The 26484-nt window shown below is 40.7% G+C and overlaps 1 protein-coding gene across 7 annotated transcripts in view; it reads right to left on the bottom strand.

Moving 5' to 3' along the window:
* The window catches only part of PCNX1 (pecanex 1), a 171179-nt gene extending 145824 nt beyond the window's left edge, over nt 1-25355 (bottom strand). For 6 of the 7 annotated variants that reach the window (XM_027111647.1, XM_027111646.1, XM_027111645.1 and 3 more), the window contains exon 1: nt 24781-25050. In XM_027111647.1, coding sequence (XP_026967448.1) covers nt 24781-24933 — 153 coding nt within the window. In that variant the 5' untranslated portion in view covers nt 24934-25050. Of the gene's footprint in view, nt 1-24780 lie in introns of all 7 variants that reach the window. The other variant, XM_027111644.1, reaches the window with a different exon arrangement.
* Nucleotides 25356-26484: the final 1129 nt, after the last annotated feature.

The raw sequence follows: 26484 nt of genomic DNA, 5'->3' as shown, positions 1-26484 counted from the left end.
AAGTCTATCAATTTACACAGAAAGCATTGGTTTGGGATTATCATGGAAAATTCCACTGGTTCCACAGAAATCACTGGAAAAATGAGAAAAACAATGGCTTTCAGAAACTATTTGACAAAGTTTCATGAAAAGAAACTAACTAGGGACGAGGGGCAGAGGGTCTCTCTGTACTATGAAGGAAAACTTCCGACGCAAACACTGAAGACTGAACCTCACTGTCTCTAAAACAGTAGATTAACTGTTAAGAGAATCATAGAAGGGACTTCCCTGGTTAGGACTCCGTGCTCTCACTGCTGGGGGCCTGCGTTCAATGCCTGGTTGGGGAGCTAAGATCCCACAAGCCATGTGGCACAGCCAAAAGAAAAGAAAAACAAAACAGAATCGTAGAAGTGAAAAAACAAATTTAGGTCAGCCTTTCAAAACAAATAGATAGCAAGAAGGTCACGTTTCTACACATCTCCTTTAATTAGATATTTTTCCTCAAAATGTTTAGCCATAAATTTGTAATTAATAAATACAACTGTCAATCCCCTGAGGCCTTTCTTTGCTGCCTTACGATAAATCATAGTTCGATATCCAGCTATAAGAAAAAACTGAGTAACACTTTTGCTTCCAAGTTCAAAACACTAAATTCATTCAGATTATTCCTTTTAAGTCAAGCGTCTCTCCTCATGTGGTTTGGGATCACTGAACGCTGCCAACTACCAAGGTAGCTGGTGCTTTTACCAAGCTACAACATAAACAATCACTGAGATATTTAGACAGAAAAACTGAACTTAAATTTTTCTTAGCTTTAAAGTCCTCTCTGCTCTGTCAACATGTAATAGAAAAGGAAGTAAAAATAAAATTATAGCCAAAAAAATCTGGTAAATGAAAACAAGAATTTGAAGCAGTATGCCTTATGCCCTGGGGATGGGACAGGGAACCACAGATACTAATCCTGTCCTAAATTATAAATTCCATCCATCAATAATATCCGGATAACTTTTCTTAAAACTTTTTCAGAAGAAAAACTAGACAGCGATAACAAGGGTACTCCCTTCCTTCCATAGTCTACCCCCAAATGCATCAGGCCTATGGCTATTCTGCTGGGCACAAATGGCCAACCGGGCAAAGAATTAAGAACGAGTCTTCATAAAGCTATACCAAGATAGCCAATTGGCCCTGGGTTCTAGCTTTTCTACTGGTATACCTGAAGCTGTGGGAATACCTGTACTTCCTCATCCTGATGGAAAATCCCTTCTGGCTTATTCACAAAAAAAGATAAATGCATAAGCTAATTCCTGCAAAGTGCAGAATTCAGTTCCATATCTGTATCCCCTTTCGTTTCTGGCCAACAGAGAGAATGTTGGGGGAAAAGGGAGGGAGAAGGTCTTAGTAACCAAATATTGCCCATAAATTGTAGACAATGACTATTAATTAGGGGTAAAGAAAGAGGTTGGATCAGAAAGAAAAGGACTGTTTTTAAACCTTAGGGTTTTTGTATGTAGGCTGCCCCCAAAGGACTTAGGAAAGCCCTTGTGTCACAACCCTAACTCTAGGGATTCGGCCCTTGTCACAGCCCCCTTCGGGGGTTGACGATTAAGCACTGCAGGTAAATACCTCCTTTCATAGGACGGGCAGAAGAAAAAAGAAGAAAAAGAAGAAAAAGAAACTACTCCCAATGTCAGGATTCAGGCATACTTGCCCACAGGAAAAAAAACCCAAAATATAACTTCCTAGAATTCCAACTACATAGGGAGTCAAACTGATTTCAGCAGGCCAGCTAAGAACCTCGAACAAACTCAGAATACATTTTCCCCAAAGGCACTGGTTTACAAGTGACTACTGGAACTTGAGCCTATCCATATTTCTGCAGAAGTTTGAATTTTATCTACATACTATTTTAATACAAATGCAATCATTAAAAATACTAGATATTTTTCTGTTTATATTTGCATTTTATATTTACGTCACTCTAAAACATATATTTGTATTTACATTTTTATCTACAGTAGAATGTTCTTTGTAGGAAAGCAACATTCAAAAATACATATTAACAAGATGCAAAGAGACCAAAGTAATACAGTACCTACAACTCATCACCAATAATATGTGTTAGGCGCTAAAGATAGGCAGGATAGGCATATATAAAACATAAATGAGAAGTCAGGGCACAAATGTGAAAAATAAGGGAGGGAATAAGAGTCCTAAGAAATAAAAGCAAGGATGTATACTGATGGACTAAAGTTATCGCCTATACTTTATAGGAATTTTCCTATACTTTTAATTTTCCCAACAAGAAAAGGCTTTTAGACAATCTGAACCTGTAAATTCTGGTGAAAGTCAATGTCTTTACAGTTAAAATGTTCTATAAAATATATTTAGATATACTATATTTCTACCCTATTTCATAAAACAATTTTGTTCAATTCATTTACATATACCTTTAGCAACAGAGCTTTCTTCGTCACAAAAGCCAACATGAGTTATTTAACATAGGCTTACATAGCACATCATCATCATTTTGGTATATGTCATTTAAGTTACAAGGCTTTTTAAAAGTACATGTTGCTGTTACTGGAAATTCTGCTTATAACAAATATCCATTTGCATTTCATTAGGACAACTGTTCTTTTTCCATTCACATCATAAATGCATATTCCTATCTCCATAACTGAGTAACATTGTTTTACCTTTAATAATTTATTATGACATTCAATACTTGCAAATTATTAAGTTATAACCCTAGTAATAGTTACTATACCTATTGATATGTTAAGTTTTTTAGGACTTTAACAAAAAAAACATGTTGTTGAAAACACAAAAAAGCAACTGGGTGAAAAAAGTAACTGAGCAAGCAGCAGGTAATATAAAAGACTTTGTAACGACTCTGATAATATGGTAATTCTTTCTTTGCTGAGGGATAATTGTTGGGGAGTCGGGGAATCTAGCCGTACACAGGCATACCTCTGAGATATCGTGGGTGTGGATCCAGACCACCGCAATAAAGCGAGTCACATGAATTTTTTGGTTTCCAAGTGCATATAAGTTACATTTACACTATACTGTGGTCTATTAAGTGTGCAAGCATTATGTCTAAAAAAAGGAACATATCTTAATTAAAAGATACTGTGCTAAAAATGGTACATCATCTGAGCCTTCAGTGAATCATACTCTTTTTGCTGGTAGAGGTTTTGCCTCCATGCTGATGGCTGCTGACTGATCAGGGTCGTGGATGCCGAAGGCTGGGGTGGGCGTGGCCATTTCTTAAAATAAGACAGCAAAGAAGGTTGCCACATGGACTGAATCTTCCTTTCATGAATGATTTCTCTGTAGCATGCAACACTGTTTGATAGCATTTTACCCACACTCGAACATCTTTCAAAATTAAAGTCAATCCTCTCAAACCCTACCACTGCTTTATCAATTAGGTTTTTGTAATATTCTAAATCCTTTGTCATTTCAACAATGTTCACAGCATCTTTACCAGGAGTAGTTTCCATCTCAACAAACCACTTTCTTTCCTCACCCATTAAGAAGCAACTGTTAAAATTTTATCTGTTAAAATTTTATCATGAGGGACTTCCCTGGCAGTCCAGTGGTTAAAACTCCATGCTTCCACTGCAGGGGGCGTGGGTTCAATCCCTGGTCGGGGAACTAAGATCCCACATGCTGCGTGGTGTGGCCAAAAAAAAAAATTTTTTTCTTATCATGAGATGGCAGCAATTCAGTCACATCTTCAGGCTCTACTTCTAATCCTAGTTCTCTTAGTATTTCCACAACAACTGCAGTTACTTCCTCCACTGAAGTCCAGAACCCCTCAAACTCATCCATGAGGGTTGGAATCAACTTCTTCCAAATTCCTGTTAATGTTCAATATTTTGACCCCCTTCCATGAATCACGAGTGTTCTTAATGGCATCAAGAATGGTGAATACTTTCCAGTTTTTCAATTTACTTTGCCCAGATCCAGAGAAATCACTATCTATGGCAACTATGGCCTTAAGAAATGTATTTTTCTTTCTCTTTTTTTTTTTTTTTTTTTTTGCGGTACGCGGGCCTCTCACTGTTGTGGCCCCTCCTGTTGCAGAGCACAGGCTCCAGACGCGCAGGCCCAGCGACCATGGCTCACAGGCCCAGCAGCTCCGCAGCATGTGGGATCCTCCTGGACCAGGGCACGAACCCGTGTCCCCTGCATCGGCAGGCGGACTCTCAACCACTGCGCCACCAGGGAAGCCCAAGAAATGTATTTCTTAAATAATGAGACTTGAAAGTCGAAATTACTCCTTTTTTAAAAAAATATTTATTTATTTATTTATTTATTTATTTGGCTGTGCCGGGTCTTAGTTGGGGCACATGGGATCTTCACTGCAGTGTGGGGGATCTTTAGTTGCGGCATGTGGGATCTTTAGTTGCAGCATGCAGGATCTTTAGTTGCAACATGTGAACTCTTAATTGCAGCATGTGGGATCTAGTTCCATGACCAGGGATTGAACCCGGGCCCCCTGCATTGGGAGCGCAGAGTCTTAGCCACTGGGTCACCAAGGAAGTGCCCAAAATTACTTCTTGATCCGTGGGCTGCAGAATGGATAGTGTTAGCAAACATGAAAAAAAAAAAAAAGAATTTCATTGTACATCTCCATCCGAGCTCTTGAGGGGCCAGGTACATTGTCAATAAGCAGTAATATTTTGAAAAGAATCTTCTTTTCTCAGCAGTAGGTCTCAAGAGTGAGATCTACTGTTGAGACATAAAATATACAGTAAATCATGTTGTAAATGGATGTGCTGTCACCCAGGCTTTGCTTTTCCAATAGAGCACAGGCAGAGTAGATTTAGCATAATTCTTAAGGGCCCTAGAATTTTTGGAATGGTAAATGAGCATTGGCTTCAACTTAAAAAGTCACCAGGGGCTTCCCTGGTGGCGCAGTGGTTGAGAGTCCGCCTGCCGACGCAGGGGACACGGGTTCGTGCCCCGGTCCGGGAGGATCCCACATGCTGCGGAGCGGCTGGGCCCGTGAGCCATGGCCGCTGAGCCTGCGCATCCGGAGCCTGTGCTCCGCAACGGGAGAGGCCCTTGAGCATCTTTTCATGTGCCTGTTGGCCAACAACAGTGAGAGGCCCGCATACTGCAAAAAAAAAAAAAAAAAAAAAAAAAGTCACCAGCTGCACCAGCCCCTAATGAAAGAATCAGCCTGTCCTTTGAAGCTCTGAAGGCAGGCACTGACTTCTCTCTAGCTATGAAAGTCCTAGGAGGCATCTTCTTCGAATAGAATGCTGTCTCATCTACACTGAAAATCTGTTGTTTAGTGTATCCACCTTAATTAATGATCTTAGCTGGATCTTCTGGATAACTTGCAGCTTCCACATTAGCACCTGTTGCTTTACCTTGCACTCTGACGTTACGGAGATGGCTTCTTTCATCAAGCTTCATGAACCAACCTCTGCCAGCTCCAAACTTTTCTTCTGCAGTTTCCTCACCGCTCTCAGCCTTCACAGAATTGGAGAGTCAGGACCTTGCTCTGGATGAGGCTTTGGCTAAAGGGACTGCTGTGGGTGGTTTGATCATCAGGCCACTCGAGCTTTCTCCATATCAGCGATAAGGCTATTTCACTTTCTTGTCATCCGCGTGTTCACTGGAGTAGCACTTTTAATTTCCTTCAAGAACTTTTCCTTTGCATTCACAACTTGGCTGTTTGGTGCAAGAGACCTAGCCTTCAGCCTGTCTCGGCTTTTGACATGCCTTCCTCACTAAGCTTAATCATTTATAGCTTTTTATTTAAAATGAGAAATTTAAAGTGAGACAGTTTCAGTTGAACACTTAAAGACCACTGAAGGGTTATTAATTGGCCTAATTTCAATACTGTTGTGTCTCAGAGAATAAGGAGCCTGAGGAAACCGAGAGAGGTGGAGAACAGCTGGAGCAGTCAGAAGACACGTTTACCAATTGTTTGCTGGCTTATGTGGACACGGTTTGTGGTGCCCCCAAACAACTACAACAGTAACATCGAGGATCACTGATCATCACAACAAATAATGAAAAAATCTGAAATACTGCAAGAATCACCAAAATGGGACACAGAGACACAAAGTGAGCTAATGCTATTGGAAAGATGGTGCCATTAGACCTGCTTGATACAGAGCTGCCAAAACCTTCAATTTGTGGGAAAAAAAAAAACACAGTATCTGTGAAGCACAATAAAGCAAAGTTCAACAAAATGAGGTTTGCTTGTGTTAAAATATATATAGTAATATGGCAGACTAGAGACAGAATGCTACAAAACAAAAGATGGTGTGAAAGAAAAAAACTGGAATGTATATTAACAGCAGAGTTTTCCCTCAGTTTCCATAATCATCTTTAGATCACTATTCAGAACAAAAGGAGAGTAACAAACAATCATCACATAATTCCAAAAGATTCTTCAAACAATTCCTGTCTACAATTTCTCAAAGATAGCACACTGAAATTCTAGAAATTTTTCAAAAATGAAGGTAGCAAACAGGTATTGGTCCTCAAATAGAATATCCAACAATCCAAACTCTATAGATGGAATTAATGACACAAAAATCCTTTCTAAAACAAATTCACGCTTTCCTCTATGTTGAAATGGTTTTCTGATGAGATTAAATTCCCAAACCATCAAGCAACAGCCAATCTGAAGTATCGTAAAAAAAAATAACTGATATACATCTGGAAATTATAATTGGTTATTAAAATATGTCAGAACAGCAAATAAAAACTGGAATATAGAGATATTCATGCATCTAAAATAAAGAGACCAGTATACATTTATCTTTCAATATTATCCAGATGGTATTATCTAGAGACTGATTCTGTTCTTTACCAAAAAGCCCCACAAATGAAATTATAAGAACATTGAGAGGCACCAATGTTTTGTTTTTAATTTAAAATTTTTTTTTACAATTTTTAAAGGTAACTTTTCATTCACAGTTATTACAAAATATTGGCTATATTCCCCATGTTGTAGAATACAACAATCCTTGAGCCTATCTTACACTAAGAGTTTGTACCTCCCACTCCCCTGCCCTTATATTGCCCCCCCCCCCCGCCCCACTGGTAACCACTGCATCTGTGAGTCTCCTTCTTTGTTATATTCACTAGTCTGTTGTATTTTTTAGATCCTACATATAAGTGATATCATACAGTGCTTGTCTTTCTCTGTCTAGCTTATTTCACTTAGCATAATGCCCTCTAAGTCCATCCATGTTGCTGCAAATGGCAAAATGTCATCCTTTCTTATTGCTAGGTAGTATTCAATTATATATATATATACCACGGCTGCTTTATCCATTCATCTGTTGGACACTTAGGTTGCTTCCATATCTTGGCAATTGTAAATAATGCTGCTATGAACATTGGAGTGACTATATCTTTTCCAATTAGTGTTCTTGTTTTTTTTCGGATATGTACCCAGGAGAGGAATTGCTTAGTCACACAGTAGTTCTATTTTTAGTTTTCTGAGAAACCTCAAACTGTGGAAAATACTGTTTTCCACAGTGGTTGCACCAATTTACATTCCCACCAACAGTGCAGGAGGGTTCCCTTTTCTCCACACCGTCTCCAGCACTTTTTATTTGTGTTCTTTTTGATGACAGCCATCCCGACAGGTATGAGGTGCTATCTCATTGTGGTTTTGATATATAGTTCCCTATGATTAGCAATGTTGAGCATCTTTTCATGTGCCTGTTGGTCAACTGCATTTCCTCTTTGGAAAAACGTCTACTCAGTTCTTCTGCCCATTTTTTAATTAGCTTGTTTGCTTTTTTGACGTTGAGTTGTATAAGCTGATTATACATGTTGGATATTAATCCCTTACCAGTCATATCATTTACAAATACTTTCTCCCATTCAGAAGGTTGTCTTTTTGTTTTGTTGGTGGTTTCCTTTGCTGTGCAAAAGCTATTACGTTTAATTAGGTCCCATCCGTTTATTTTTGGTTTTATTTCCTTTACTTGAGGAGACAGATCCAAAAAAATATTGCGGTGATTTATGTCAAAGACTATTCTGCCAATGTTTTCCTCTAGGAGTTTTATAGTATCCAGTCTTACATTTAGGTCTTTAATCCATTTTGAGCTTATTTTTGTATATGGTGTTAGAGAATGTTCTAATTTCATTCTTTTACATGTAGCTGTCCAGTTTTCCCAGCACCACTTGGAAGAGACTGTCTTTTCTCCCTAGTATATTGTTGCCCCCTTTGTCGTAGATTAATTGACCATAAGTGCATGGACTTACTTCTGGGCTCTCTATCCTGTTCCATTGATCTGTGTGTCTGTTTCTGGAGAGGCACCAATGTTTTGATTTACGTGTTTTTCTGAGTAAACCTAACCATCCTGGAAAGAGAATGGGATATCCTATACTAAGAACTATCTTGATTCATATCATAAATTAGTAACTTGACATTTTGCTGTATGAATCACTCTTTTAATCGTTTAATCAGTCTAAATAAATCCCTGAGTGAACTGATAAAAACAATTCATCTAAACGGTAAATATGAGGACCAGAAGCTATCTCATAAAGTCCAACGTAAATTGCTTGACCTATTTCTTTTTTTTTTGACCTATTTCTTTATTCTATTTGTTTCTGATATATTCTATTGAAACAATTTTTCAGGATTCATAGTAAGTGAAAATAAGAAATCTGTCAACATGACTTTGCAATTCTAAAGAACGGAAGCTAGGTTACCTTTTTACTATACCTCACAAAACAATAGTTCAAGATATATTCCGTGAGATTATTTTATAGGCAAACCTATGTAAAATAATGGGACTCTTCTTGCACTTGTTAGCTATACTCCTATAAAAGCAGTGTACTATACAAGCACAAAATAAGTAACAACAGTTCAAATTTAAGGCTTAAAACTCAAAAGAATTTAATTCAATAACAAAAGCATTAAGCCAAAGTAAAACTACAAGGATCAAGCAAAAATAAATATTTTTAAATAAAATATGAATATACACAAAAAATTAGGTTATCAAACATTATTACTTGTGTATTCTTTTATGTTTCACTCAAATAGAACGGAATAAATTGCAAGCTGAGGTCCTAACACAAGAATGTAAGTCGGTAAAATTTATAATTAAAAGTATACTAGCTCTCGGGCTTCCCCGGCGGCGCAGTGGTTGAGAGTCCGCCTGCCGATGCAGGGGACACGGGTTCGTGCCCCAGTCTGGGAAGATCCCACATGCCGCGGAGCGGCTGGGCCCGTGAGCCATGCCCGCTGAGCCTGCGCATCTGGAGCCTGTGCTCTGCAACGGGAGAGGCCACAACAGTGAGAGGCCTGCATACCACAAAAAAAAAAAGTATACTAGCTCTCATGAGAGTACTAACAAAACCCATATTTCGTTTTTGCCCTGAGCTCACTCAATTGGCTTGAAACAGAATGATGGTATTGCATGCTATATAATCCACTTCTTCCTTTAAAAGTAAATGCTAAAATAGGGAATGCATCACACACTAGACGTTAGGTGAGATAAATATGAAAGCTGCCTACCAGAAAAAAAGAATGGAGAGCATAGCTTATCTTACTACCACCATTTCCTCAGTTTCCATAATGGCAACTCTGACACACTTAAATCAATAAATAAGAGTTTTATTCATTCATTCAACATATATTTACTGAACACCTATTAAGCCCCAGATATTCTTCTAAGGACTGTAAACACCGCAATAAATAGGATCCTTACTCTCCTTGAGCATCTTAAGGAGGATGACTATTGTTTTACCAAGTGCCGGGTACTTTAAATGGATTGCCTCACAACAATCCTTTGAAGAAAGTGCTATTATTATTTCTATCTTACAGATAAGAAAACTTAGACAATGAAGTCATTGCCTGAAGCCGGTAAGTGGCAGAAACAGGATTTACACCCAGTCTGACTCTAGTGGTTAAGAATCTGAGTTTTTAACCACTACACTAGACAGTCTCCCTCCAAGGCAGTGTTTCTCAACTTTTTTTTTTTAATTATTGCTCTCCTAAGGAGTCTCTTTAGGCATTTTTTCCCTAATTACTCCCTGTGAAATAATAAAAAATACATAGATTGGCTTCTGTCCCCGGTTCTTGATACAGAGCTCCTAAAACCCTTGCGGTTTCCTAAATGATAAGAGCGCAGGAGCATCTTCTGTTCTAATATTTGGTCTTTGGCTCTGGTTCCTGTCACCTAAATCCCTTGGAAGTTCCTGGGTGATGGGAATGCCTTTTGTTCTAATGAGGTGACTCTGGGTGGACTCCTGGATGGGGGCTGGTCACCAGAAAGACCAAGCCATGATTGGAAGCTTGGGATTTTCAGCCTCATCTCTCATTCTCCATAGGGGAGAGGGGCTGGAAATGGAGTTAATAATTGATCATGCCTATGTGATGGAACCTCCATAAAATCCCAATAGTATGACGTTCTGAGAGTTTCCAGGTTGGTGAACACAGGGAGGTGCTGGAGGGTGGCACACTCACAGAGGGCATGAAAGCTTCGTGCTCTTTCCCGCATATACTGCTCTATGCATCCCTTCCAGCTGGAGGTGCACCTGTATCTTTTATCATAGCCTTTTATAATAAACTGGTAAACAGTACGTAAACTGTTTTCCTGAGTTCTGTAAACCTCTCTAGGAAATCAATCAAACCTCAGGATGGGGTCACGGGAGCCAGCGATTTACAGTCAGTCAGTCAGAAGCACAAGTAACAACCTGGACTTTGGACTGGCATCTTAATTGTGGGAAAGAGGAGCAGTCTCGTGGGACTGAGAACTTAACCTGTGGGATTTGACGCTGTCTCCAGGTGGACAGCATCAGAGTTGAATTAAACTGTAGGACTCCCAGCCAGTGTCTCAGAGAATTGCTTGTGTGGGGGAAAACCCCACACATCTGGTGTAAGAAGTGCTGTGAGTATAGCAGTGTGAGAGTAAAGGAGAAACACACAGAAGTGCAGGTTTTCTAAACACTGCCCCTCAAGAAAGTTTACCACCACAGGAACACTGTATATCTATATGTACTGTGTGCACATCTGTACTTTGTACACAAAAATATTTGACAACCACCCCCCAACCCAAGAACTAATTTTTGCCCCCTTGAGGACAACAACATACCCACTAAGAAGGAATGCTCTAGAGCAAAGTTTCGCAGCCCCAGCACTGTTGACATTTTGAGCCAGATAATCTTATATGTTGCTGGGGGCTGTCCTATGCAATATAGGATGTTTAGCACCTTCCCTGGCCTCTACCCACTAGAAACCAAGAGCACCGCTGTGCCAAAGTTAGGTTAGAATTTCCCAAAAAGCGCCAGTCCTTGAAACAACTGCTTCTCTTGCTGCTATTTACCTATTCATAAGGACTACAGTTCCAGATTTTGTTCATAAAAGACTGTAATGGACAGGATATAAACAGACTGCAAATGTTGCATCTCTGTAGCTGGAGTGAAGGAGCACATGTAATAGTAGTAGCAGCGGCAAGAAGAAATAGTATTTTATATAAACACAGCAAGGAAAGAGGCCTGTATAAGACCAACTAGTAAAAGGATATTACCTTTTCGTAAAATCCATTTATAATACAGGCATACCTTGGAGATATTGCAGGTTTGCTTCCAGACCACTGCACTGAAGTGAAGAGCACAGTAAAGCAAGTCACACAAATTCTCTGGTTTCCCAGGGCAAGAACATATGTGTGTATATATATATGTATATATATATATTTACACTATACTGTAGTCTATTAACTGTGCAATAGCATTATGGCTAGAAAAAATGTACTTTTTACCTTATTTTTTTGTACTTTTTACCTTATGTATTTTTACCTTAATGTAAAAATACTTTATTGCTAAAAAATGCTAACCATCATCTAAGCCTTCAGCAAGTCAGAATTTTCTTGCAATAGTAAACAACGATCACTGATCACCATAACAAATTTGATAATAATGAAAATTTTGAAATATTGTGAGAATTACCAAAATGTGACACAGAGACACAAAGAGAACAGTGCTGTTGGAAAAACGGCACCAAAAGACTTGCTCAATGCAGGGTTGCCACAAACCTTCAACATGTTAAAAAATGCAGTACCTGTGAAGCGTCATAAAGCGAAGCACAGCAAAACGGGGTACGCCTGTACATTCCACAGAACAAGGCTAACTAACCTCTCCCACCAAAACGATGAGTGAGACAAATTACCTCACTTTAACTATATGTGAGAACCGTAACTAAATCCCTGGGAGGTTTATAATGGGCTTCCACTGTATTCATATAATGTGCTAGTTGGGAAGGGGAGCCAAGATTAAAGATATAATTAGATGGTGATTTCAAGGCCAGCTCTGAGAGTTCTAGATTCAGAATACATATTGAAAAAGATCCAGGGACACTTAGTTCATCCCAATCAATCACAAGTAGGCTTTCAGAAACAGATTAATCAGAAAAGCACCGTGCAAGACTGTGGAGGAACACGGTGGAGGGTGACCGTGATGGTCCTCCGGAGGCCAGAGGGAAAAACGGCAGAGGCAATCTACATAACCCTGAACCAGTGGTTTAACTTCTAGGAGCCTCTGTTTCCTCATCAGAAAAATAGGGATAAAAACAGTATCTTCATTTCACAGGGCTACGATGAGTATTTAGTGAGAAAACTTGAAAGGAGATAGTGCATGGGCATATAATAGCACAAGAACTATCTGACGTTGCTAATAATGCTTGAGTAATGTAGTGACAAATCTGAGATAAGCAAACAAAAAGACCTCTAAGTAGAAATGGTTCAGAGAAAACAAAGATTAACTACAAAAAAGAAGATGACGTAGGTAAGACTTGTGAGACCTCAGAATACACAGAGGTAAACATCAGTCTGATAGTGAACCACCAGAAGTCACTGGAAAATGGACAAATACTTCCATAACATAGTAAAGAAAAAAGAATCTATATTCCAAAAAAAACTTAGTATGCTCAATGGTAAAACACTAAAATTCCCATTAAAGAAGGGTACAAGGCAAGGTTGTTCGTATTTTCAACATTATTTATTACATCAATAGATATGTAAAGTACCATACCAAGCAATTACACAAGAGAAAAAAGTATAAATATTGGGAAGAAGTTAAAATTATTATTTACAAATATAATTGTGTATCTGAAAATCCTTTTAAAATAAACAGAAAACTTATTAGAAAGAATAACCTAATTCTACAGTGTCTGGTTGCAAATTTAATAAATTGAAATCAATAGATTTGGATGGGATCCTGGAACAGAAAAAAAGGACATTAGTTAAAAAAAGAAAGAAATCTGTACAAAGTACGGATTATAAGTTAATAATGGTGTATTAATATTGGTTCATTTCTTGTGACAAATGTGCCACAGTAAACTAAGATGTTAACAACAGGAGAAACTGGGTGTAAGATATATAGGATCTCTCTGAACTATGTTTACAATTTTTCTATACATCTAGAACTATTCTAAAATAAGGTTTTTTAAAAAATCATGATTTTTCTTACATAATAAGCAACAATCAGTTAGAAAGAATTGGTTGCACTTACAGTAGTGTTAGAAACTAAAATCTAAGAATAATAATCCTAAGGGAAAATATGCAAGATTAACATAAAGAAAACTTCTTTTAAAAAAAATCAAAAAAAAAAAAAAATCTACTGAGGGACATAAAAGAAATGAAGAGTTCACCTTCACTCAATATTATAAAGACATCAAACTTCCCTCCCTAAAGTAATCCAAAATTCAATACTTTTCAGTAAAAAATTCAGCAACATCCCTGGGAAATGTAACAAAATGGAGGAATAAACATGCAAGAATAGCCAAAGAAATAACAAGAAGAAGAAATAACAAGGTAAGACTATTACTAAGAAGGAAAAATACATAAAACTAAGATTACTAAAAAAAGTATGGTATTGGGCTTCCCTGGTGGCGCAGTGGTTAAGAATCCACCTGCCAACGCAGGGTACACGGGTTCAAGGGGACATAGGATCATCCCTGGTCCGGGACGATCCCACATGCCACGGAGCAGCTAAGCCCGTGCACCACAACTACTGAGCCTGCGCTCTAGAGCCCGTGAGCCACAACTAATGAAGCCCGCACGCATAGAGCCCGTGCTCTGCAACAAGAGAAGCCACCGCAATGAGAAGCCGGCGCATCACAGCGAAGAGTAGCCCCCCCCCCCACCGCAACTAGAGAAAGCCTGCACACAGTAACAAAGACCCAACTTAGCCAAAAATAAATAAAAGAAAATAAATTTATTTTAAAAAAAAGTATGGTATTCATGTAAGAAAAGACATATTGATAAAACAAAATGCAAATACCCCCAGAGAAACTTAGATTAGAAAGGTGGCATTTAAATCACTGAGAAAAAGACAGGATTGTTTAATACATTAGGTTGATTGGGACAATTGCCTATCAAAAAAAAAATTTTTTTTTAACTAGACACTCATATATTGCTTACAGCAAAATAAATTCCAAATTGGATGAACTATAAAAACTATTAGATGTTTGCAATTAGATTACAGAGGACTAACATATAATTAATTCTTAACATATAACCTAGTAGAAAATGGATAAAGCATATGAACTACTACAGAAAAATAGGGAAAAAATGACCCTGAAGCTTATGAAAAGCAGCTCAATCCCACTCAAAGTAGGACAAATGCCAATTAAAACCACTCTAAGATACTATTTCTTACCTATGAAAATCGCAAAACTATGTGAGGCTGTGGCACACAGGAGCACTAAGAGGCTGTGATACACTGCCTGCAGGCATGCCAGTTAAGTGGTACAATCCCTCTGGAGGGCAATTTGGCACTCTCTTTCAAAACTACAAAAGCATTTACCCTGTTGACCAACCAATCTCATTTCTAGGAATTTATCTTAATATTATATCTAGACCCATGTGAGATGACATCTGTATGATTATTTCCTGCAGCATGGTTTGTGTTAGCAAAAGTCTGTAAACAAATTAAATATCTATCAGCAGGTAACATGATAAATAATATATCCATGCAATGCATTACTATGGAACTATTAAAAATAAAAAAAATAAACCCAACAAAAGTCCAGGACCAGACAGCTTCACTGGTGAATTCTACCAAACATTTAAAAACCTAATACCAATCCTTCTCAAAGTCTTCCCAAAAACAAAAAACAAAGGAACACTTACAAACTCACTTGATGAGGCCAGCATTACCCTGATACCAAAACCAGATACCACAAGAAAAGAAAATTACAGGCCAATAACACTGATGAATAGATGCAAAACTCCTCAACAAATCAAAACCACAATGAGATATCACCTCACACCTGTAAAAATGGCTAATATCAAAAAGACAATAAAGAGCAAGTGTTAACAAGGATGTGGAGAAAAGAGAACCCTTGTGCACTGTTGATGAGAACATAAACTGGTACAGCCACTATGGAAAACAGTACAGAGGTGCCTCAAAAAATTAAAAATAGGGCTTCCCCGGTGGCGCAGTGGTTGAGGGTCCACCTGCCGATGCAGGGGACACGGGTTCGTGCCCCGGTCTGGGAAGGTCCCACATGCCGCGGAGCGGCTGAGCCCGTGAGCCATGGCTGCTGAGCCTGCGCGTCCAGAGCCTGTGCTCCGCAACGGGAGAGGCCACAACAGTGAGAGGCCCGCGTACTACAGAAGAAAAATAAAATTAAAAATTAAAAATTGAATCACCATATGATCCAGCAATTCTACTTCTGCATATTTATCTGAAGGAAACGAAAATATTAACTCAAAAAGAGATATGCATTCCCATGTTCACTGCAGCATTATTTACAATAGCCAAGACATGGAAGCAAACTAAATGTGCATCAATGGATGAATGGATAAAGAAAATGTGATTATATATATAATGGAATACTACTCAGCCATAAAAAAGGAAATCTTGCCATTCGCAACAACATGGATAGACCTTGTCTGGCATTATGCTAAGTACAAAAAACCAGAAAGAGAAAGACAAATACTGTATGATCTCATATGTGGGGTCTAAAAACAAAGCAAAACAAAACGCAGACCATAGATACTGTATAAAGCACAGATTGGTGGTTGACAGAGTTAGGGGTAGGGGGTGGGTGAAATGGGTGAATGGGGACAAAAGGTACAAACTTGCCGTTATAAAATAATATATCATGAGGATGTAATGTACAGGTGATTACAATTAATACTACTGTATCATATATTTGAAAGTTCCCAAGAGAATAAATCTTAAAAGTTCTCATCACTAGAAAAAAACTTCCTAACTATGTATGGTAAAAGATGTTAACCAGATTTATTGTGGTGACCATTTCACAACATATACAAATATTCAAACATTATGTTGTATATCTGAAACTAATATAATGCTATATATCAAGTATATCTCAATTTAAATAAAACACTGAGGAAGCCCAGTTGGTACTGATGCACAGGTGTTTAAGATATATTAAATGGTGGGAATCAGGTGCATAGCACAGGGAGATCAGCTCTGCGTTCTTTGTGACCACCTAGAGGTGTGGGATAGGGAGGGTGGGAGGGAGACGCAAGAGGGAGGAGATATGGGGATATATGTATATGTATAGCTGATTCACCATGTTATAAAGCAGAAACTAACACACCATTGTAAAGCAATTATACTCCAGTAAAGATGTTAAAAAAAAAAAGGATGTATTAAGTGGAGGGAAAACAATATATATAATGCAGTGCTGGGGGACTTCCCTGGTGGCGCAGTGGTTAAGAATCCGCCTGCCAATGCAGGGACACGGGTTTGAGCTCTGGGCTGCGAAGATCCCACATGCCACGGAGCAACTAAGCCCGTGCGCCACAACTACTGACGCTGTGCTCTAGAGCCTGCGAGCCACAACTACTGAAGCCTATGCGCCTAGAGCTCGTGCTCCGCAACAAAAGAAGCCACCGCAATGAGAAGCCCGCGCACCGCAACAAAGAGTAGTCCCCGCTCGCCGCAACTACATAAAAGCCCGCGCGGAGCAACAAAGACCCAACGCAGACAAAAATAAATAAATAAATAAATTTATTAAAAAAAGAATGCAGCGGTGGGAGACGGAGACAGACATTTGAATTTGCGCCTGTAAGCTGCGGTGGGATTCACAAGAAACTATCCACAGTGGTTTTTTTTTTTTTAATTTTATTTATCTATTTATTTATGTCTGTGTTGGGTCTTCGTTTCTGTGCGTGGGCTTTCTCCAGTCGCGGCGAGCGGGGGCCACTCCTCATCGCGGTGCGAAAGCCTCTCACTGTCGCGGCCTCTCTTGTTGCGGAGCACAGGCTCCAGACGCGCAGGCTCAGTAGCGGTGGCTCACAGGCTTAGTTGCTCGGCGGCATGTGGGATCTTCCCAGACCAGGGCTCGAACCCGTGTCTCAACCACTGCGCCACCAGGGAAGCCCCCACAGTGGTTTTTTATGAGAGGTAGTGCAGGTGGCAACTGGGAAGATGGTGGCAGATACGAAAGAGGGATTTCACCACCTTTTAGTTTCTTTTTTATTTAACCACGCAAATTTATCCCCAAATTTAAAAATTATTAGATGAAAACATGATTTTTACAAGTTTTTAACAGGGAAGGTCTTTACCACAGGAAGAAAAATAGCAAATGTAACTACTAAAAATGTTAAATTTATATGCTCAAAAAACTCAATCAGGGCTTTCCTGGTGGCGCAGTGGCTGAGAGTCCGCCCGCCGATGCAGGGGACACGGGGTTCGTACCCCGGTCCCGGAAGATCCCACATGCCGCGGAGCGGCTGGGCCCGTGAGCCATGGCCGCTGAGCCTGCGCGTCCGGAGCCTGTGCTCCGCAACGGGAGAAGCCACAACAGTGAGAGGCCCGCGCACCGCAACAACAACAAAGAAAAACCTCAATCATACACTTAAAAGACAAATTATGGGAAATTTTTAATACATAACAAAGAGCTAATTTTTAAACATACAAGGGGCTCTCAAAAATCACTTAGAAAGAACATGACTTTCAAAAAAGGATAAAGGATGCAACAGGCAGCTAAAAGAAAAAAGATATAAATGTCTACTAAGCCTATGAAAAGATACTCAAAGAACCTATTAATAAAAAAACAAAAATTAAAACAAGATGCCAGTTTACACTATCACATCAAAAAGACATAATAACCAATGTTGGTGAAAACAGGGCAACAGGTCCTTTCATACACTAGTGAGAATAAAAACTGGTACAACATTTTCTGAGGTATAATTTGACATTCAATTTTAAATGTACATAATTTGACCCAGTAATTTTTCTAGAAACTTATGCTGCGAACTTCCAGGTGTAAAATCTTAGATATACAAATGTGCACCACACTATTGCCACAGCGTTGTTTGCTTTTATTCTGGACCCTTACTTTGGATTATATATACTTTTATTTTGGATTATGATTACCACATGGAACAATTTCTACAACTAGTAATATTTTCATGATAAAAAACCTAACAATGGCTTTTTAACTGGAGGGTGAAATGCTCAAGAATTATACTATACTGGGTAAAAAGCACTATATAAGCATTACTATTATCAGTACCATAAAAGCCCCCATTACAGCCAGAGTCAAAGTTATTCAGTAATTTATTCACTGCTGAAAAAAAGGAGATGAGTTAAACCAGCAACCTAAGCAGGAAACAATAAGGTATTTTCAGACAGTCACAAATAATAGACTAAAACTCCCAGGTAGTGACTGTTAGCATGAGGTGTTCACCAGCAATCACCTACAGGCTTTTTCTGTTGGTACATCTAGGGGGAGTGGCTTTTCAAAATACACTTGCCTGGAATCTCCCCCAGATACTGATTTATTGGAGTAAAGCAAAATAGGAATGCAGGCAAATTAATTCCCAGTTATTAGATGGTGGGCTTTTTTTTTTTTTTTTAAGAAGAAAGGTAATGGCAGCTCTGTCCTGTGTTATCTCTTGTGTAGAAGCCTGTGTCATATGGCAGGCCAGCAATTCTCAAGTGAAGTATCATGAGAGACACTAGTAAGGAATATAAAAAGAATTCCTAATAATCTTCCAAAGCTGCTGAGTAACTTCCTTTTAAAAGAAAAGAAAAAGCAGACTCAGGATTATCTCAACATCAGCCTCACGCCAGCCTGTGTTGTGATGTGCACCTTGCTACAGAAGGAAAAGGGATAAGCGGTTACTCAGAATGAGCAGAGGAGTGGAGGGCAGGTAGTTTGAAACCATCCAATGGAGAATTCTAATTCTGCTCACCCCACTAGTGAGCAAAAATATATAGTTATAATTAGCTGAAAGCCACCTGCCAATGCCTAGGACAGCGTGAAGAGCTATGTGGTGCACTTTGTGATTTTAGTTACTTTGACTTTCCGTGTTTTACCTACAGATATTCTTTAATAAGGAAGAAAGCCAAGATAGATACACAGTGAAAGTTTGAGTACCACTGACATTGCATAATGATGTGAACAAAAACGATGCTATAAACACTTGTCAGCAGTTGTGTAAGATTACCAAATCAAAGGCAAAGCCAACAATGAAAGGGAAATTTGGAACAAAACACTAACCATGTTAGATATCATGTTAAATTTTATAAATTCTAGGAACTATAACTTTGAACAATTAAACAAGGTTTAAGAAAGCTTTAACATGTTGGATATATTACAATAAAATACTTGATAGCAGAGCAAACCATTACACCCAAGAACACCTATTCTTTCACTAAATGATCTTTTCCATAGAACAAAGATTCACTTGCCTGGTGGGATGATTATGGGAAATGATGTTCCAGCACAAATAACAAACCTTATAAAGGTCCCCCACCATAAGGCCTACCACAGTGCCCAGCATACAGTCAAGGTTGTGAATGTATGAATTATCCTCTGCATAAAGCCTTCTAGGAAATAACTGCATCCTCCTTCCAATTCCTGAACACTTTACGACACATAAGGGATTAGTCACAGTCTACCTTGTAATATGGTTGTGCATTTGTCTCATTGCTTCTAATTTATAAATTAGGAAAACAGCATTATAGGAGGAAGCTAAGACACTGGTGTCCATTTTGTGTGAATGAGGTCTAAAGTCTTTTTCTTCTTTAGAATTATTTCATGTCATACAATTCTTCATACGTAAAATATCTCAATTCAAAAACAGCCTCACATAGGTTAACGGTCAATGCTTGGTTTAAAAATCATTCAGAATACTCTCCTCTTTTCTCCATCTAAAATGTACCTATCACAGACATATAACCTTTCACTAATTTTTCTTATAAGACACAATTTGATTAATTGTTATAAATTGTAAAATTCCTTAAAGAATAGAATCCCAGCATGGTAAGGGAAAACAGAAAGCAAGCAAGCCATGTTAAAGATGATGATACTAAATGCAATATAGTATCCTAGGCTGGATCCTGAAACAGAAGAGGGACACTAATGGAAAAACTGGTGAAATCCAAATAATGTCTACAATTCTACTAGTACTGTACTGATGTTAATTTCTTCATTTTGACAAATGCACCGTGGTTACGTAAGATTTTAATATTAGAGGAAGCTGGGCAAAGGGTATATAAGAATCTCTATACTATTTTTGTAACTTTCTTGTAAACCTAAAATTATTTCAAAATACAAAGTTTTTAGGTTGACAACTATGGTGCTTGGATCTGTTTAGTTTATGTCTAGACAACTTTCAGGGAGTGAGGAGGATTAGGAAAACAGCCACATACATGATTCAAGTTTCTCAAATTTGTGACTAATATTCCTGCCTATTCTCAGGGCAGCTGGCACTCAGGTTTCTATTTGGTTTGTACAAAGCTCTACAAATAGGACTTTTTTTTTTTTTTTCCCTTAAAATCTCAAAAGGAAATGGCTTGCTTTCCCCTAGGTTTTCTTTTCTTTCTTATTATAACACAAAGCAACAGAGACTAGCACCAACAGTACAAGTTATAAAACATGCAACCCTGGGCTTCCCTGGTGGCGCAGCGGTTGAGAGTCCGCCTGCCGATGCAGGGGACACGGGTTCGTGCCCCGGTCTGGGAGGATCCCACATGCCGCGGAGCGGCTGGGCCTGTGAGCCATGGCCGCTGAGCCTGCGCGTCTGGAGCCTGTGCTCCGCAGCGGGAGAGGCCACAGCAGTGAGAGGTCCGCGTACCGGAAAACAAAACAAAACAAAACAAAACAAAAAAAAAAACATGCAACCCTTCAGGTTCTCATGATAAAGGAAGGAAAGGAAGTGTGAACTATTTTACAATTCCAGCAAAGAAAGCATTTAATCAACTTTTAAGGGGACACGGAGAGGAACCAGAGGAATCAGAATCAGTAACTATTCCACTGTGGTTTGGTAAAATTCATCTGAAATGCTAAAGAAGTCAACAGTATAGTAGAATCTACAGAATACTTGTTGTAATCTGTGCTTTTCCATACCATTACTCTATGCTATCCTAGTGTTACTACCCCGGTGTCCCAGATGTCCTAGCCCACCTACAAAATAATTCTCTGTCCTCCCCAGCTATGCACAGAGACACAGGAAACCCGTTTGATTTAACTCAGATAAAATAACAGAAAGACTCAATCAATCTTCTCTCAAAGAAACATTTCTGCTTGTTTACCAATTACCTAACTGTGAAAATTATCTGAGTGCAGAGAATAGGAAAACTCAAATAGAAGTTGTTTTGTGATATATGTTAGTGCAGTTAAACATCCTTAGCTTGGACTAAGAAAAGTTTGGATTAAAAAGTACTTTAAGACAAATTCTGCCTATTATCAAAAACAGAATATTACTGAAATCATTTATTCAACATTCCGTTGAAAAAGAAATTTACAACCATTGACACTCTTTTTTGCAAAGTGTTGAGAAGAGCTGGGAAGACAAGTACTCTCAATCCGGTTGATGAAAATTTAAATTAGTACTGCCTCTCAGGAGGGCAATTTGGCACTTGTTACCATTTTCTCCTTTTCAAAAACTTTTTCCTTGGCTTCTGTTATGGGTTCCTCTCTTCATTTTCCTTTTACCTTTCTTGTCTCCTTTGCTGATTTTTAACTGCTGTTAGGCTTTGGAGTTCTGGCCAAGCCATTTTCTTATTAATGAATTATACTTTCTCCCCAGATATTCTAGTCTGTGGCTTGGACTGTCCTCTATAATGCTGATAACTTCCAAGTAAACATTTACCAATCTTCTTTGCTAACTGCCCCCAGACTAGGATCAATCCCCTGACTAAAAGCTCAGGGTCATTCTGTACTTACCTTTTCACAACAATTCTAATGCTTGTAATTGTTCATTATCCCCAAGCTAGTCTTGAACTTCCTTGAAGGCAAAAGCTGTGTTTTGTTCATTTCTAATCATTCATTTCATATTTGAGTTCTCACTATGTGCTTGGCACTGAACTAGGTCTTGACAACACAGCAGTAAACAAAAAGTCTCTGCCCTCTTAGAGTTTATATTCTAATGGGATAAGAGAGACATTAAGTAATAAATATATACCAATTTGTAACAAGTGCTATTAAATAAAGGAGGGTAGGAGGGCTAGGAAGTATTGTAGGAGCTGGGAAGTTGCTATTTTACAGTGGTTATCAAGGAAGGCCTCACATATAACTGAAACCTGAAATAAGTGCAGCATGTTAAGTCACACATATATCTGGAGGGGAGGCGTCATCCAGAGGGAGAATAGCAAGTGCAAAGGCCCTGAGGCAGGAACACAGTTATTATGTGGGGAAAATTGTAAGAAGGCAAATGGAGTGGGGGGGGGGGGAAACACATGGGAAGGGAGGCTCTGAGCTGAGTGCCACGATCTGACTTACGTTTTAAGGAATCACTCAGACATCTTTATGAATAGAGAATAAAGAATGGAAGCACTGACCCTCATTAGAACACTGCAACAACCCAAGAGAAACATAATGATGGCTTGAACCAAGGGAGTGGTGATGATGATTAGCTGGATTCTAGTTAGGTTTCGAAGACAGAACCCACAAGATTTGTTGCTGAACCGGATGTGAAGAGAGAGGAAGAGAAGAATCAACGAGAGCTTTTTAAAGGTTTAGGAAAAACAGAGTTGCCATTAACATAAACAAGAAAGTCAGAGAAGCAATTTTATTTTCCCAGAACCCAGCAAATTGCCCAGCACACAGTAGACATTCAAATATTTATTTGTGAATTAAATTTAACTGAATAAACTCCCAAAAAGAAGCAGTGAACTCAGTGCTTTCCATTTGCTCTAATAATGCCTTAATAACACCAAGAGTCTTAGCTGAGAACCAGCTTCAGTTTTAAATTTACAATTCTCTTGGATATAAAAGAAAACTGCTATAAAGAGCTCTGTGACAGCCTGAGGATTCTTACACCCAAAGTAATTAACCTGTTCATTAATTATGTCATATTCCTGGAAGATAGAGAAGTGCAAATAGAACTAACTCCCTGGGCCAGAATTAATGGAAAATTATAACACTTTGTGATAAATTTTCAGAAAGTGACAAGACTGAACAAGTCCCCTAAAGAAATAAGCCATCAGTTACTCAGTATTTTTTTTAAAATGGCTTTTTTACCTCTAGCAGCAGGTCCCTCCCAAACGATTTCAATGAAAAATTAAAAGTTGTTGAGAATGTGAAATTTAGTACATCTTCCTCCACTTTTTCTGCCAAGTGGTGTAAATGAGCTTCACTTAGGAAAGAAATGGGTATCCTCACCAGATTTTCTAAATCCAGCACCCTTACTACAGCTCCACGAAGAACCACAACGTTAGCAGAAATACATTCAAAGGCATTCTCCTAAAATAAATAGTTACCAATCTTTCCTCCCTTCTGGTTATTTTAAAATTTTAACTGAAGCGTTAAGTATCACCTCTCTTCCACATTAGTCTCCCTAATGCCCCACCCTAACCCAATGTGTTTTAAAAAAGAAAATGCGCTCACAACTTTCGGTGAAAATATATCTTAAAACCCTAGATCGTTCGGAGAAACTGATCGTACTGAATTCATCAACAGGCAGTACTTTCCTTTCTTCCTATCAGTCAGTACAAGGCCTTGAACCAACCCAAACAAATCTGCTGAAATGCCAGCCAGATTCCCCGTATCTCCCCCGCTCCCTACCCCCAAAGCTGGCCTGGAAATAAAAGCCACTGGCCACGGAGCCGAACAGAAAAGAACCACTGGTAAGCAAAAACAGGATTTTGAGAGGCAGGAAGGGCGAGAGTCAGATTTTCAACCACTACGTCTAAGCGAGTAAGAGCCCGGACTCCCCACAAAATATATTCCGCACCGAGCGGCACACATTCTTCCCTGCAGCTCCAAAAGCTCCGCACCCGGATTAGAGGCGAGGTGGAGGGAGAGTACTCCCCGGAGAGGAGGAGCGAGAACTGCCTCAGGGGCAGGGAGTGCCCCAGGGGTGGCCGGCGCCCGAGGAACGGAGCGCAGATAAGCACGCGCGCCAGGGACGGATGCGGCGGCCCTTGGGAGCAGAACGCTCGGCGCCCACCACCAGACGCGGAGGCAGGGAGCCCCACTCGGGCTTCACCCACCCGGCTAGAAAGGCTGGAGAGGGCAGGATCAGGAACCCCGAAGAAGGGGCCTAGGAAGCTACCACTTCCCAGAAAACGGACTGGGCGCCCGGGGGCGGGAGGCGGAGGCTGCTGCTGATTCGCTTCTCCTGTCATCACTGAAATAGGGGAAGCCCTCCAGGGAGAGGACAGTGGGGAGCACGGGTGGGGGAGGGGAGCACCAGAGCGAGGGGGCGGCGGGCCCCTAGGGGACCGGGGCGCGGGATGGTGGGGGGCGCGCACCGGGAAGGGGAAGAGGGCGCACCCCCAGCCCGGAGCCAGGGAGGCGCGACCGCCCGCGGGACTCGGGAAACCCGGCCCGCCAGAAGGGTATGGAGCCGCCCTCCTCCCCGCCCCCACACTCACCATGTAGAGGGTGAAGGGCAGGCCGAGCAGAAAGAGCCACAGGTAGAGGTGCAGCGCGTTCACGAAGGTGGCCTGGTGCGGGTCGTAGTACCAGCCCCCGCTGAGCGCGGCCCACACCCCCTGCCGGAGGATCTGCAGCGTCTGCGACCCCATCCCCACCCGGCGCCGCCGCCGCCGCCGCCGCCGTCGCCGTCCCCGCCCCGGCCCCAGCTCTGCCTTGGTCGCCGGAGCCCGCAGCTGCCCAATCTATCCCCCTCCGGAGCTCCGGGAGAGCCGGCCGGCGCTTCTGCGGTCGCTGGGGTTGCTGCAGGAGGAGGAGGAGATCGAGGAGGAGGAGGAGGCGAGCGGCGGGGCGGAGGAGAGCGGAGAAGAGGTGGGGACCGGCCTTCGGAGCGCCGCCGCCATCTTGTTTCCTAACACCCGGAGCTGGAGCCAGGCCCCCGCCGCCCGCGGCCCGCCAGCGCCGCTGCCACCGCCGCGACCCCCGCCGGCCGCCAGCCCAGAGCCTGGCGGAGAAGGAGGCCCGGCGCCCGGGAGGCACCGGGAGCAAGCCGCGCCCCCTCCAGCTCCTCCTCTCCTCTCCTCTCCTCTCCCTCCGCCCCTTGATCCGGCTCCCCGCGGGTGCGCGCAGCGCCTCCGCAGCCGCGGGCGCCTCCTGGTGGCGCCCGGGGGAAGCGCGAGCGGACGCGAACGCGGGCCCGACCCCGGGCCCGGGGGCGGGGCTGCTGAGGTTCCGGGGATAGCGAGTCGAGGCTGTGGTAGACCCCACTGCGCTCCCGGTACCCGAAGCTGGCAAGTTCCTTCACCAGTCCAGAAACCGGGTCTTCCACCCCCCGAAACCTTGTCAGCATCCTGGCTGACGAATTACGGTATTTATTAAAGGCCTAGGAACAATGAGGCTCATATCTGAGATACTCCTTGAAGGCCGGAAAGGATTAGGTACAGCTGATGACGGTTGAAAACTCACAAACGCACCCACTTTGAGCAAGAACTGTGTTGGTCCATAAAGTGAGCTGGAGGCCCTTGACTGAGAAAAATAACCACGGCCAGGATTGGACAGATTTACTACTTCCAAAGACAGATAAATTAACAGAAGTTGCAAGAGGTGTAAAGGTATGGGGTGCACAGGTTGATCATTGTACACAGTGATTTTATTTTTTAACGTGCTGTAACTTGTAGCCATTTTTATTAATGGGCCAATTTAAACAGGGTTGAAAGATTAACGGCGTCTCCACCCCAAGTCACAACAGGGTCTCGTACTTTTCTTTTTATAGCTGTAAAGTCTGGGAATCATTCTTGGCTCTGTGTAATGTTTATATGGCATGTCTGATCTCATTGAATAAAATTTTTTTAAAAAAAGTTTGAAGTTTGAGTTTATGATAGCAATAAATGTACTCTCTATTCTTGGATTAAAGTTGCTATAATTAATGAGAAAAGCAAGAGAGCCAAAAGAAATCCGTGGTGACGTTTTAAGAAGAATATTGAAAAACAATTGCAATACCTCCCAGAGTCACACCACTTTACAGTTCAAACATTTCCACACCCATTTCATTTGACCTTCACAATACTCCTGTAAGGGCAGCATACAGGCTAGCCTTACTTTATGAATTAGGAAACCCAAGCACAAAGAAACTAAGTGATTGCCCAAGTAGTTCTCAGAAGTGGTTGAAAGACCTCTGGAACCAGCAGTCATCCTAACTGCAT

Source organism: Aethalodelphis obliquidens, unplaced genomic scaffold (assembly GCF_003676395.1).
Source record: "Aethalodelphis obliquidens isolate GAN/ISIS:26980383/991018 unplaced genomic scaffold, ASM367639v1 scaffold10, whole genome shotgun sequence".
NCBI classification, from domain to species: domain Eukaryota; kingdom Metazoa; phylum Chordata; class Mammalia; order Artiodactyla; family Delphinidae; genus Aethalodelphis; species Aethalodelphis obliquidens.
This window is presented reverse-complemented; position numbering and strand designations above follow the sequence as displayed.